At 40.0% G+C, this 15,800-nt stretch overlaps 1 protein-coding gene across 2 annotated transcripts; it reads right to left on the bottom strand.

The window, feature by feature from the left end:
* Positions 1-576: 576 nt before the first annotated feature.
* LOC143852782 (uncharacterized) lies at positions 577-13,324 on the bottom strand. 2 transcript variants are annotated; one of them, XM_077362382.1, is made up of 3 exons: positions 13,148-13,324; positions 8,614-11,570; positions 577-869 (listed from the first exon to the last, which is right to left on the bottom strand). In XM_077362382.1, exon 2 carries the CDS (start codon positions 9,653-9,655, stop codon positions 8,759-8,761), a length of 897 nt encoding a protein of 298 aa, XP_077218497.1. In that variant the 5' UTR covers positions 9,656-11,570; positions 13,148-13,324; the 3' UTR covers positions 577-869; positions 8,614-8,758. The 2 variants fall into 2 exon arrangements, 1 of the variants encoding a protein (XP_077218497.1); XR_013236860.1 differs by lacking the exon at positions 8,614-11,570 and having other exon boundaries at positions 603-869.
* Between the last annotated feature and the right edge of the window lie 2,476 nt (positions 13,325-15,800).

Below are 15,800 nucleotides of genomic sequence, written 5' to 3'. Positions count from 1 at the left end.
ATTATAAATTGAAGGTCTCTCTATTTAAAATTTGAATAGGGTTTGTTTGAGTTTTCGTTTTCATGTGTAAAGTAGTAGAAACTTGTAGAAATATTTTTCATTTCCAAATTTTCTAGAAAATTCCTGCAATCACCACATCGTTTTCATGTGTATAGAAGTAGAAACTTTAAAAAATATTTTTTATTTCCAAAATTTTCTAGAAAATTCATGCAATCATCACAAGGAAAAAAAGAAAGATGAGATCTCTCTTTTCTCTCACTCCCCACTCACGTTCCTCCTTTCACACCATATAAACATAGAATTTCAACACTTAAGTTTTTCTCCAAACCTAAGAACTGTTAGAGTAATTAGGTCAAGCAAGAGGTTGCTTGAAGCATTACACCCAAGGTATCTAATTTGGAATACCAAGTTTGTTGCCTCCAACCCCTATATATAGAGATACACTAGGGTTATAAGAGGTTAATGGGCTCCAGCCCAAATGGGCCCACTACACCTGATCCATTACCTATTGGGCTTATATTAGAACATACATGGGTTATATTATATACCCAACAATCTCCTCCTATGTTCCACATATAGCACAATCCAATAGATAGATAATGTGATGTCCAAACAAAATTATTGAATCATCCATATCATCATATCAATAAAGATTTGTAATCCAACTGAAAACAAAAATACTTTAAACAATAACCAAGAGTTTTAGAAATAATCTAAACTCAAACATAAGCAGTTTCATATGTAGGTGAACTATTTAATCAACGGAAAAGAAAATAATAGTTCCCACTGCGCTATAAGGATTCACTCATCAAGTAAGTCATCCTCATCAAGATCCAAATTGAGGCAATCTCCTCCATTTTCGCCAATTCCTGTAAATTATCAAATATGAATTTCATTAAAAATGAATCCAATCATTTGTGTATTTTACTAAAAGTATCTAGTTCTACCAGAAGAACTTAGTACAATTTCATAATGGTTGAAAAAATAAATATCAATATCAATAAGCATCAATGTCAAGTTTCAATCAAGAACAAGACCTAAATAGTTTCTTTTACAAAGAACCATTCCATGTTTCCATTTGAAATGTGAAATTCCAAGGGTGGTCCCGAGTACGGCAACTTATGAGGAGAGAGAAATTAGGTTGCTAACAAGTTTTAACTCTTTTGAAAACTCAAACCCAATTTTGGAAATTAAGAGATCAACAGTAAAGTTCAAGCACACAAGTTAAATCTAAAGTGCAAATGCAAAATAAAGAGCAAGAGTAAGAGAGATTGCACCCGAGATTTAAAGTGGTTCGGTCCTCCTAACGCGAGGCCTACTCCACTCCACCAACCAAACCCGTTGATAGCTTCACTATGTGATCTTCATAACTTCGGCGAAGATCGGTGCCGATTACAAATTCCGATTACCTTTAACCTTGGTGGCAATCTTCACCACGGAGAGTGGGCTACGCTTCTCCGAACACTCGCCCGATACAAGTTCTTGACTAAGAAAGAAAGAACAAAAAATCCCTCACAAGGGTTTACAAATTGTAGAAGATGTACAAATTGAGCTTATAGATCCAAATTCTAATCTTTAGAGGATGAGAGGCATAATCAAGTTTGGTTCACTCTTTGGATGTTCAAATGAAGTTTTAGAGTGTTAGGATTGATCGTCTTGAAGTTTAGAATGTCCATATATATAGGAAAACCAAAATATGACCGTTCAGTGGCATTGTGGTAATTCCTGCGAAAATTCCCAACGGCTATTTTTTCGACCGTTATAGTGTTCTCGGAGTTCCGAGAAAAAGTCTCGGAGTTCCGGGAATACACACAGAAGTTGGAAAAAGTCTACTGGACCATTTCTCGGAGTTCCGAGAATTCTTAGAGTTCCGAGAAGCCTATTTCATCCAGATTTTCATTTCTTGTTTTTAGGCTTCCAACTTAACACCAAGTTGGGATTGCTATGAGGGTTCCAAGGTATTGGAACTCCACAAAGACAATCACTTATATATTTAGGGTGTGTGTTTATTTACTTAATTATGCCTTTCAAAATCCTAAACTAGGATTGGATCTTAATACAATCTAATATAACTTGATCTTCGATGGATTCTTCAAGTCTTCATTTGTCTTGGACTTCGATGTCTTTGGCCTTCATGATGTGGTCCAATGAGATCTTCTTGGCCTCAATCCAAGCAATGTTGTCTTAGCACCAATGTGATCTACAACTTAGACAATCAAACACATTAGTGATCATAAATCACTTGTGTATTGGAATAATCAAAATAAGATGGGAATGCCAAGATGGAAACCATTGGGCTTACAATCTCCCCCTTTTTTATGATGACAAGCACAAGAGATTTTCCAATTAAAAGCATACATATTTTCCTTAGACTAGAATTCTCTCCCCCTTTGGCATCAATAAAAAAGATTGGGGTAAAAGAGAAACAAAGGGATGAAATATTCAATTTAAAGCTCCCCCTTTTTCAAGGAAAAAGACAAACCTAGAACTCCCCCTATTTAGAATTTTTATTCAACATAAGAGGGGATATTTTAATTATCCATAGAAAGATATTCAATTTTAGAGCAAGCCCCTAATCTAAGCACATATGATGAAAATCATATGGGGGCTTTGGGAACCTAAGATTTCTTGGTTCCAACACTATCCCTAATCTTAGATGCACATTGGAATTGGTAATGACCATTTATTCCACAATAATGGCATCTAACATGAGGGTTAGATACGCTAGTCCTATCATATGCATGTTTAGGTCTTTGACTAGTCTTCTTTAAGATTATGTCAATAATTTTGTCACCATTTAGGAATCCATGAAGACATAATCTCAACCTTTCATTTTCATTATGAAGATGGGTTATTTGATTTAGAAAATCATTAAATTCATCTTCATAAGATTTGGAAGAGCTTGCCACATCTTGGAGTTTTACAATTTGGCAAGTTTTCTCATCCAAATAACCCTTAAGGGTTTCAATCTCAAGTTTAAAATTTTCAAGTTGTGCTTAAGATTTTGATATGGAAGAGGATGATTCATTTTTTTAAAAGTCAAGTTCATTTTCTAATTTTGAAATGGATTTCTTTTGAACTTTATTTTTAGAAATTTGAGAGTGCAAGGTATTGCACAATTCATCATAAGATATTTTTTCACTATCACTGCTTGATGAATTACAAGAGGGGTTTGAATTTACCTCATCTTCATGGGTGAGTGCCATGAAGCAAAGATCATCCTTTTTATTTTCTTCCCCTTCGCTTGAGCTTTTGCCCGAGGTGCTCAAAGCATCCCAACCGGCGGCAAGAGCCTTGTGCTTCTTCCATTCCTTCTTTCCCTTGTATTTTGAGGAAGATGACTTGAGAAGTGGACAATCCGGTCTTTTGTGTCAAATCTTCTTGCAATTGAAGCATCTTAAGGCTCCCTCAACATCACTTTCTTCTTTCTTCTTATTTTTATCCTTTTTATGCTTTTTTCTCCATAAGCTTTTAAATTTTCTTAAAGCTTCTTCTTCATCGCTATCCGCCTCGCTAGAGGATGATGAGTTCGCTTTGGAGGCTTTTAGAGCTAGAGATCGACTCTCTTTTTCTTTCTCTTTTGGCTTCTTCTCCTCTTATCGGCTAGTGAGGAGCATCTCATGGGTGATGAGAGATCCTACAAGCTCCTCCATGGTTAGCGTCTTGAGATTCTTTGATTCTTGTATGGCGGTTATCTTTGGACCCCAATATGGAGGAAGAGACCTAAGCAACTTACTCACAAGCTCATCAGTAGGATAAGATTTACCAAGATTTGCTAGTTCATTAGAAATTTTAGAAAAACGGGTATACATTTCGGAAATGCTTTCGTTTTGATCCATTCTAAACATTTCATATTTGCTCTTTAACAAGTTTATTTTGGAATCCTTAACTTGAGATGTTCCCTCATGGGTAACGGCAAGTGTATCCCAAATAACCTTGGCGGAATAAAAAAGAGCAACTCGATTAAACTCCTCCGTAGATAGGGCGCAAAACAAAGAATTTATAGGTTTGTAATTTAAATTTGCATGCCTTTTTTCTACGACATTCCATTCTTCAAATGGTTTGGAAGACAACATGTATCCATTTTCAACAATGTGCCAAAGTTCCACATCTATCGAAAGAAGATAGATGCGCATCCTTGTTTTCCAATGTCCATAATTGGACCCATTAAAGAAGGGAGGTCTAGTTGTGGAATGGCCCTTCGGAAGTCCGGTTCCATTTCTATCCGCCATTTCACAATTAGAAAGTTGCCAAAGATCTTATGATCTTTCCCTTGTTTGAAATTTTTAAAGAAATTTTTTCCAAAGATTTATAGAAAAGAAAATCTTTTAAGAGCCTTTGCTCTGATACCAAGTGAAATTCCAAGGGTGGTCCCGAGTACGGCAACTTATGAGGAGAGAGAAATTAGGTTGCTAACAAGTTTTAACTCTTTTGAAAACTCAAACCCAATTTTGGAAATTAAGAGATCAACAGTAAAGTTCAAGCACACAAGTTAAATCTAAAGTGCAAATGCAAAATAAAGAGCAAGAGTAAAAGAGATTGCACCCGAGATTTAAAGTGGTTCGGTCCTCCTAACGCGAGGCCTACTCCACTCCACCAACCAAACCCGTTGATGGCTTCACTATGTGATCTTCTTAACTTCGGCGAAGATCGGTGCCGATTACAAATTCCGATTACCTTTAACCTTGGTGGCAATATTCACCACGGAGAGTGGGCTACGCTTCTCCGAACACTCGCCCGATACAAGTTCTTGACTAAGAAAGAAAGAACAAAAAATCCCTCACAAGGGTTTACAAATTGTAGAAGATGTACAAATTGAGCCTATAGATCCAAATCCTAATCTTTAGAGGATGAGAGGCATAATCAAGTTTGGTTCACTCTTTGGATGTTCAAATGAAGTTTTAGAGTGTTAGGATTGATCGTCTTGAAGTTTAGAATGTCCATATATATAGGAAAACCAAAATATGACCGTTCAGTGGCATTGTGGTAATTCCTGCGAAAATTCCCAACGGCTATTTTTCCGATCGTTATAGTGTTCTCGGAGTTCCGAGAATATTTCTCGGAGTTCAGAGAAAAAATCTCGGAGTTCCGGGAATACACACAGAAGTTGGAAAAAGTCTACTGGACCATTTCTCGAAGTTCCGAGAATTTCTCTCGGAGTTCCGAGAAGCCTATTTCATCCAGATTTTCATTTCTTGTTTTTAGGCTTCCAACTTAACACCAAGTTGGGATTGCTATGAGGGTTCCAAGGAATTGGAACTCTACAAAGACAATCACTTATATATTTAGGGTGTGTGTTTATTTACTTAATTATGCCTTTCAAAATCCTAAACTAGGATTGGATCTTAATACAATCTAATATAACTTGATCTTCGATGGATTCTTCAAGTCTTCATTTGTCTTGGACTTCGATGTCTTTGGCCTTCATGATGTGGTCCAATGAGATCTTCTTGGCCTCAATCCAAGCAATGTTGTCTTAGCACCGATGTGATATACAACTTAGACAATCAAACACATTAGTGATCATAAATCACTTGTGTATTGGAATCATCAAAATAAGATGGGAATGCCAAGGTGGAAACTATTGGGCTTACAAAATGTTACAGGCATAATATCCAAATTGAGTTAAGCTGTGTCATCAAATTTGGAATGAAACAACATTTCCCAAGAAGGACATGTCATCAAATGTGGAATGACATAAAGATAACTGTAAACATCATTGAAACATATCAAGTGCTTATCTTGGCCAAGATAGGGAGATTCGAAAAATTCAAAATAATATGAATGTAGATTAAGACACGTCTACACAGTCTTTAACCCCATCTCCCCCGTAGTTTTGAATATTCGATCTTTGTTCAGTCCCTTCGTAAGAGCATCGGCCATATTATCCTTTGATCTCACATCAACCAAAATGATAATACCGTGTTCTAGAAGATAATTCAGCGTGGCATGTTTCAGCCGGACATGTCTCCTCTTACCATTAAAGAGTGAGTTTTTCACAATCGTAATTGTAGCTTGATTATCACAGAACAAATTTAAAGAGTTAATCTTTAAATGGGTCAATGGAATGTCCATGATCAGATCTCTTATCCACTCTGCTTCATCTCCTGTAGAAGCTAAAGCATAAAGTTTCGATTCCATAGATGACAGAGCAATACAAGTCTGTCTCTTTGACTTCCATGCAATAGCGGCCCCACCCAGTGTAAAAATATAACCACTGGTAGATTTACTGTCTCCTAATTCTGAGCCCCATGATGCATCAGAATACCCTTCGAGGATAGGAGGATGGCCATTATAACATAGAGCATATCCTTGAGTACCCTTAAGGTATCTCATCAGCCTCATAAGGGCATCCCAATGCTCATGGTCAGGATTACTAGTGAAACGACTCAGCATGCCAACTGTAAAGGCTATGTCTGGCCTAGTGCAACTCATAGCATACATGAGACTACCAATCAGTTTAGAATAATCTAACTGATTCACACTGTCTCCTTCATTAGAGATCAGCTTCTTGGTATAATCAAATGGTGTCTCAATCGGTTTACATTCACTGTATCCCCATGTAGAAAGTAGTTTTTCAATATAATGAGCTTGGCTAAGAGTAATCCCTTGCTTTTCAAAACTTATTTTCATACCAAGAATGGTGTCAACCACACCAAGATCTTTCATGTCGAATTCTTGAGCCAAAGTGGTTTTCACGTCACTCACTACAGAGAGATCGAAACCAAGAATCAACATATCGTCTACATACAAGCAAATAATCGCAACCTTATTCGACACAGAACGATAGTAAAGGCATTTATCTGAGTAACTGGTCTGGAAACCAAAGTTCTTTACTACCTTGTCAAATTTTTGATGCCACAATTTAGGTGCTTGTTTAAGACCATATAAGATTTGTGTAACTTACAAACTTTGTTCTCGAAAGCCTCCATGACAAACCCTTCAGGATGGTTCATGTAGATTTCTTCTGTGAGGTCTCCATTAAGGAAAGCCATTTTTACATCCATTTGATGCACAACATACTTCTCAATAGAAGCCAAAGCAAGAAGAATTCTTATCGTTGCCAAATGACAGACATGTAAGTAAACATCAAAGTAGTCTATCCCACTGACTTGAGTATAGCCCTTAGCTACTAAACGTGCTTTATACCGAGCTATGGATCCGTCAGGATTAAGTTTCTTCTTCAAAATCCACTTACAGCCCACAGTCTTAGCCCCTTTTGGCAAATCGACTAGCTGCCAAGTTTGATTTTGTAACAGAGAGCTCATTTCATCATCAATGGCTTCTGCCCACAACAAAGAGTCCATAGATCTCATCGCTTCCTTATAGGTTGATAGATCATTATCTACATGGTAGGTCACAAAGTCCTTACCAAAGTTCTTGGGTACTCTATCTCTTGTAGAAACTCTTAAAGGTTCTGATGTAGAAATCAGTGTAGGACAGGTGTCAGAAGTATTCTGTTCAAACTCTACATGCGATTCTGTAACCATCTCAGTATCACCAGGTAGGTTCAAACCATGATCTCTGAGAAATTTATTCTCAAAGAATACTGCATCTCTAGATTCTATAACCAAATTGGTAGATAGATCCAAAAACCGATCAGCAACACTATCTTCTGCACCACCTAGATAAACACAAGTGTTTGTTCGAGGTCCTACCTTAGGTCTTCTAGGGTCTTGTATCCTCACATAAGCAATACAGCCCCAAGTCTTAAGAGTGTCATATTTACAAGGATGTTTATGCCATAACTCATAAGGAGTAGAGGGCAACTTAGAGTGTGCTACTCTATTCAGGATGTGATTTGCAGTTAAAGCTGCTTCTCCCCAATAGCTATAGGCATGCCAGCTGTCAATAACATAGAGTTTAACATTTCAGTTAACGTCCGGTTCTTACGTTCAGCTATGCTATTAGATTGAGGTGAGTAAGGAGCAGTAGTTTCAAGTATTATGCCCTGAGAGGCACAGAATTCTTTGAACTCTGTCAAAGTGTATTCTCCTCCTCTATCACTCCTAAATCGCTTAATTTTAAAGTTCAATTGATTTTCAACACGATTCTTGAAAATTTTAAATTTATCAAAAGCTTCATCTTTCGATTTTAGGAGATAAATATGACAATATCTAGAAAAATTATCTATAAAAGTGATTAAATACTTCCGACCACCTCGAGTAGTGAAGCTTTTAAAGTCACAGAGGTCAGAATGTATTAACTCAAGAAGTTGTGTGCTCCTAGAAACCGAATGAAAAGGTTTTCTAGTGATCTTGGTTTGTGCACACACTTCACATTTGTCAAATCTAATCGATGTATCTAAAGGTATTTTATAAGTTTTAGCAAGTTTGACCATTTTTCTATAGTTCACATGTCCCAATCTAGTGTGTAACAACTTAGGATCAATCAAAGTGGAACTAACCTGACTAACGATTTCATTTGCTAAACTCAGTCTATACATACCATCGATTAAGAAAGCACAGCCAAAATAATAAGAGTTAACAGTTAAAGTTACTCTACCACCCAAAAAAGATGAACACATGCCAGCATTGTCCAAGAGACTAATAGAAATTAAATTCTTTTGAATAGCAGGAACTACTTTAACATTTTTTAAAGTTAGTATTTTACCTGAAGAAAGGACCAGGTTCGCAGTTCCAGTGTGAGTCACTTTTGCCTCAGCTCCATTAGCCACTGTAACGGTCTCTTTCACGCCAACAGCATCCGTAAGTAGTTTCTTCGAGTTGCAAACATGACAGGTGGCTCTTGTATCTAACTACCAGTCTGAAGAAGTACTGGCCTTACCATTGCCTAACATGGCAATAAAATTCTTATGCGCAGTACTGCCCACCATCATATGAGTTTCCTTTTGTGGTGTGTCAGATTTAGCCTTCTTAGGTTGTTTACACTCTGCAGCAAAGTGACCCAATTTCCCACAGTTGTGGCACTTGCCCTTCTTTTTCTGAAAGATAGTCTTTTTGGCCTCCAACTTGGGATGGTCACTTTTAGGTGACTTGGATTTTCGAGAAAATTTCTTGGGATATATTACCGCGTTAGCAGCAGATTGTTGCTGTCTAACCATCTCCAAGTTATTCCTAGCTCGATTCTCATCTTCGATTCGAATGAATCGTTTGAGATCATCTAGTCCCACTTGCACCTTTTTCCGATACATCTCGGTTTTGAAAGAGTGCCATGCAGATGGTAACTTGTATATAATTGCGCCCACAAGAAATGAATCACAGACACCTATTTTTTCATTATTCAACTTAGATCTCAAATTCTCTAGATCAATAACTTGAGGAGTGATTTCCTTGTCTTCTTGAAACTTGAAATCCATGAATTTGTCCACTAGATGAGTCTTGGACAATTCCTCCTCTTTCTTGAAGTGAGCATCTAAGTTGTCCCATATTGCTTTAGCAGTATTATATTTACTATAGGTTTCTGCAAGACGATCTGAAAGACAATTCAACAAGTAGTCTTTGTAGAAATCCTCATCTCTAAGCCATTGAGATTCATCAACTTCTTCATCCGTCTCAGCAAAGGTACTCAAAACGGTGTAAAAACAGTTCATATATTTTAGACTGAATTGAGTCTTTCGCTTCCAAGAGTTAAACTCAGACCCACCAAAGGATTGAAGTTTGACCATCTCAAAAGGCATAGAATTCTTTTCCATCGTATATTTTAGAGGAAATAAAAATTGGAAAGAGTGCACCTGATTGGCGAATCGCGAGAACCCAATCCTAGACGAATCCAAGAACCGAATCCAAGCTCGAGCTCCAAGAACTGAACCGCGAGACCGGCGGCAAAACCGGTGAATAGCCGGCGAGATCCGACGGAAAAACAAAAACCCACGAGATTGGGGTTCGGTGAAAAAACCCACGATCCAAAAGGAAATCTGTGTCTGTGTCGGAATAAAAACACTGCAACAGAATAATCTGATCTCCCAAACACACCTTTAATTTAAACAAGATTTGCAGTTGATTTGGTGTGGAGGTGATGCCAGCGAAGTCCCAAACGATTAGAGGGAGACGAATTCTGATCCAAATCGTCCAAATCGTTGCTATGTGCGAGACAACCACGTCCAAATCTGCTGGTTATCACCCAAATCATTGTTGAAGCAGAGTATTTCCTCTCCCTTCTTTCGGTTCCAAAACGCCCAAACTGATTTTTGTGGAGAAGATAACCCAACGTCCAAATAAAAAACGATGGAGTGAGAGAGTCTCACAACAACTTCTGTGGGAGATGAAACCCACTTCAAATAACGATGGGAGAGAGAGACACCCCCATGAGATGCAGACAAAAGCCAATTTTTGGACCGAATCCAACTCGATATCCCAAATCGTCAAAACCCTCTCTCTATTGTTGGTGTTGGTGGTGGCGGCACAGATGAGGCCCTTTCTTCTTCCTCTCTAGGTCTCTCCCCAAACCCTAAGATCCCAAATTGTAAAACCCTCTCTCTGTTCTCCAAGTTAGAGGCGGCTCCTTGAGAACAAAAAAAATAAAACTCGGTGTTTCAAGAGTTGCAGGTTATTTCAAAGATGGGTTAACGTTCTTGAACGAAGAGATTAAACCTTCAGAGAGAAGATCCGACGCCCAACTTTTTTTGAGGGATAAAAATCCCACGCACAAACAATAATGCTTCGATGTTCCCAAAAAAAAAAAAAAACGGAGAAACCCTAAAAAGTGGTGCTTCAAGATTGTTAGAGTAATTAGGTCAAGCAAGAGGTTGCTTGAAGCATTACACCCAAGGTATCTAATTTGGAATACCAAGTTTGTTGCCTCCAGTCCCTATATATAGAGATACACTATGGTTATAAGAGGTTAATGGGCTCCAGCCCAAATGGGCCCACTACACCTGATCCATTACCTATTGGGCTTATATTAGAACATACATGGGTTATATTATATACCCAACAAGAACTAGTTCTAATCTAACTAGGAAGCCCAAGATTAACTCTATTTTTTCTCTCCTGAGGAATGCTAGACTCACAGGAGCCCTTGAAAAAAATAAGGGAAAGGGCGCCCTCATTGGTCAAAACTGCTTTATGGCAGTTATGACCGTGATTTTCTACGCATCCTAAATTGGTTTTGACCAATGAGGGCGCCCTTTCCCTGTTTTTTTGGAAGGGCCCTTGTGAGTCTTGCATTCCTCTTCTCTCCTAGTCCACCTTAGCTTATTTTCTAACCACCAGATTTTTCGTTGAGGTCGTCATTGGTCCCCTCCCACCCCAAACCACCATTGGCTTTCCGAAGGACCAACTACACCCCATCTACCTTAGTGGATCACCATGACCAATGCACATACATAGCCACACCTGGTCAATTGACTCAATCAACATGGTCAATGCACAATGTAAGTTCCATTAAATAGAATTAGGCAGAAGAAAAGAGGAACGATATAGTACCAAATATTAGAAGAAATCTTACAAAGTCTATAGCAACATATGTTCAAATCGTAAATCTGCTCTTATTATACAGGCAAGTCAGCAGCTCATATGACCAGAATACTCAAGTTTAGATTATCCCGCACTCAAACAACCCCTTAGAAGTTCAGTTATATCCATACATGACTTTAAAATTCCTGGTCCCTGGAATAATGCAGCACAAAAAAAATTTATAGGTTGAAAAAATTCAACTCACGGAGTAACTCTAGATGTTGCAAATAGAGGTCCAAAAGAAAATAACTTGAGAGATAACTGTATTAGAACTAGTCCAGAAATGCATACATGAGAAGAAAAGACTACAAATGAGGAAAATGAGGAAGAAAAATCAAGTCCTGCGGTGTATGGAGAATCATGTGATGGTCTATTTATACAAATGACATGACCTTCCTTTGTCTAGAATTCTCGTTTTCTTCCAACACTCTGCTCTCAGTTCTTCCTAACATTCTCCTCACCTGGCAACTGCTCTTCTTCAACTAACCTTCAACCCTTCTATCAATGCGTTGATACACACATCCAACACATTAAATGGGGAAATATTAGTGTCTTAAGACACTCTATTCCTCCAATTAGACAATGTTAAATAGGGTGCACTTCTTATCTTGATCTTGGTGAATAATAACAGCCCTTATGAAGTATTAATTGTAAAACATAGTAAAAGAACGATTATGTCCTCTGATAAAATAAGAACAATAGTTTTGTTTTGAATATTTAATATTAAGTGGTAAATCCTATTATACAAAGCTGACATTTTTTGAAGGGAAATCCAAAATATAATATCCTTTTATTTTTTCCTACCTATGCGAGAGCGAGCAAATCACTACTTGCCACATGGCATGCGCGGTGGAAGGGTAGTTTTGCCATATTTGGGAGTCGATTTATCACTCCCCAAATTTTAAGGAATCAACTTCATGAATTCAATATTTAATAACTAATAAGAGAATTGGATCCAGATCAAATCCTTGGATTTCTCACATTTGCAGCCCATTTTGTGTTGTGATTTGGATCCACATCAAATCCATGGATTTCCAAATCAGTGACTGACAGGGGAAAAAATCAGATTTCCAAATATGCAGTGGAAATAAGTAATTGGAAATCCACAGATCTGGCAGTTTCCTTCACCCTTTTTGCTCCTCAACCTCTCCCCTCCAGTAGGAAGTACCCCCTTCCCTCTCTGGCCCCCTCAACATGATCTGGCGGATCCATTCATTTTGTATTCAAAACTCAATTCCAAATCCAAATACAAAATATGAGGTATCCAAACGAGCCCTAATAGTTATTGGGGTTTTTAATAATCTCCGGCCCCTTTTTATTGAGATTTGTGTCTTTTATGCCCACGTCAGGCGAGGAGGGACAAACGTGAGATGTTGGGTGTGACTCGTGAGAGGACAAAAAACACCAAAATATCAGGAAAACAAAACACCAATTTTAAGTATTATTTTTCACTGTTTTTTAGGGATTATAGTTGGTCTCTACACTCTCACTCTCACCAACTCAAATCTCTCCCACTCCATGTCCCTCCACCTTAGCGTCTCTCACACGCTTGGGCCCATGATTATTCCAGGGAATAATTTTTCATGGTTGCAAAGCATGGGGGTAATTCTAACAACATCATTGCCAATTACACAAATATAGAGTAGAACCATTACAAAAACAAAGGAGTGCAGATATCATTTTCCTGAAAAAATAACAAGAAAAGACGGATTAAGTGAAAATAAACTCACCATGAGTTGATTATGCCACACAAACCGTTTGCTGGACCAACAAAGCCGAAGCCCGGTCAACCGAAGCCGGGTCCTCCCTGTCCGCCGAAGCCTGGAGGGCCTCCAGGTCCAGGCCCTCCCCACCCAGGTCCACCCCCAGGGCCTCCACCCCCAGGGCCTCCCCACCCAGGTCCACCCCCAGGGCCTCCACCCCAAGGGCTTCCACCCCCAGGTCCACCCCAAGGGCCTCCACTCCCAGGTCCACCCCCAAGGCCTCCACCCCCAGGGCCTCCCCACCCAGGTCCACCCCCAGGGCCTCCACCCCCAGGTCCACCCCAAGGGCCTCCACTCCCAGGTCCACCCCCAAGGCCTCCACCCCCAGGGCCTCCCCACCCAGGTCCACCCCCAGGGCCTCCACCCCAAGGGCTTCCACCCCCAGGTCCACCCCAAGGGCCTCCACTCCCAGGTCCACCCCCAAGGCCTCCACCCCCAGGGCCTCCACCTCCAAATCCACCCCAAGGGCTTCCACCCCCAGGTCCACCCCAAGGGCCTCCACCCCCAGGTCCACCCCCAGGGCCTCCACCCCCAAATCCACCCCAAGGGCTTCCACCCCCAGGTCCACCCCAAGGCCTCCACTCCCAGGGCCTCCACCCCCAGGCCCACCTCCAGGGCCTCCACCCCCAGGTCCACCCCCAGGGCCTCCACCCCCAGGGCCTCCACCAGGGCCTCCATGCCCATGGCCTCCACCCCCAGGCCCACCTCCAGGCCCGCCACCAGGTCCACCTCCAGGCCCGCCAGGTCCCATTTCTCTATATCCCTCTTCAACACCAACTAACAAACAAAGAGAGGAGAGGTGGCAAGAAGAACCTCAACACAGAGCACACAGAAACTAAGGTCGGAAAGTAGAAGACAAAACCTTCTTTATTCAAAGATTCAAAGTGTTAAACTACCAGTTTACTCCAAAAGCTTAAGCTGTTGGAGAAAGGCGTTATTTATATTTTATACTTTAACACTCCCTCGCACTTGTGGCCTACTTGGCAAACATGTGGCACATGTGGTCCCACTTTGGGCCGACCAACGCATGTGAATTTTTAGCTATCCGGAAGGTTTGAACTTGAGATCTTTGGCTCTGATACCATGCTAAACTACCAGTTTACTCCAAAAGCTTAAGCTGTTGGCGAGAAAGCTGTTATTTATCTTTTATACTTAGTTAGTAGTGATGAAAAAGAGATTTTCTTAATTTGGTTAGTAAGGCACTAGTATTGAATCAATCACCAAAATTGGCAACGACATTTTGTTTTTTTACTAAGCAACTGAAGGATTTATATATTTGTTTTAATCAAAACCAGTATGTAATGTGTGAGCTTCTTAGAACTTTATGACATGGTAGTTGTCACTTATTTTAATCAAAACTAGTATGTAATGTGTGAGCTTCTTAGAACTTTTTGACTTGGTAGTTGTCACGAGGTCATTTTGCTCCTACTCAATGCAACCCAGGAAGGCACCAAGTCTCCAACCTTAGCTAACTCAACCCTTGAGGCTCTCTCAAGAAAGGGACCAGCACACAACGAAACAACACAACATGCAAGGGACACCAATTTTTAACGTGGTTTGGCCCAAACAATGCCTACTTCGGTACTTCTACGAGCAATCTCTATTGCTTTTCGTATTACAGATTCCTACTCTAGGCAAAAAGCTTTTACAAGGAAGCTTTATCTACGAACACGCTCAATCCCCATTGCCTTAGCTGCATGGGCGTTTTCCCACATATAGGGCAATTTTGGCAACCACTACAAGGCCATTGGCTAATTTACACACTGCCTATAGGCCATTGTACAATGTACAACTGCCCCAAAGGGTCATGTGCTCATGCACTTACAATAACAAGCCACCAAGTGGCACCACTACCACCTTGTTTGCTCTTTGGCTTATCTCCTTAGGCCCACTTGGCTATTGGCAAGGGTGCAAGGTGTTGGAAAAACTTGTTGAGGGTACTGTTGATGATAGAAAACAGAAACTTGTTGCTTCAAGGCGTGATATCACTTTCCTTAAGACAAGATTCGCCCCCACTAGTAGTGTGCAAAGGGGATCCGCGAATTGCCTCCAAGATACAATGAAGCCTAGTAGGGAAGCCCTACTAATGTTTGATGACGCGTAGCACTAGTGGAATCAAACCCGAAATGCCCTTCCGAAATTTCAAGCCTTAGAGAAATCTCTAGATTCTGTTTCTGCAGAAAAACAGTATCTAGAACAGTAAACAAAAGAAAAACAGTATGTAGAAATACTTGGGGATTTTTGTAGGAGTGTAGAAAAGAGTGTAAAGTCTGTCAGAATTGCCAATTCGATTTCTATATTGAAATGACTGAATTCTGCACCATTTGTAGACCACCTGGTGTCTTTTCAGTGTGAAAAACACCTCTACAGGGCACCTTTCCAGAATGTTTGAAATCTGACCGTTAGATCGCACCCATTGATATTGAACGGTCCTGATCGATCCTAGATGTGACTGTTGGTTTGAGTAAAACCTCTCCCCAACCCAACCGTCCAACCCATTCGGCTTGATGGGCCTACGAATCATTTGACCCATCCATCCTACCGGTCCATCTTCATCTTGATCCAACGGTGCAGATCAACTCTGGAAAAATTAAAGGCTCCAATCGCTCCTTGCGACGTT

Source organism: Tasmannia lanceolata, unplaced genomic scaffold (assembly GCF_043159265.1).
Source record: "Tasmannia lanceolata isolate RefF3 unplaced genomic scaffold, GAP_Taslan_0.1 ptg000019l, whole genome shotgun sequence".
NCBI lineage: Eukaryota > Viridiplantae > Streptophyta > Magnoliopsida > Canellales > Winteraceae > Tasmannia > Tasmannia lanceolata.
Note: the sequence above shows the minus strand (reverse complement) of the source record. Positions and strands in the feature narration are given on the sequence as shown.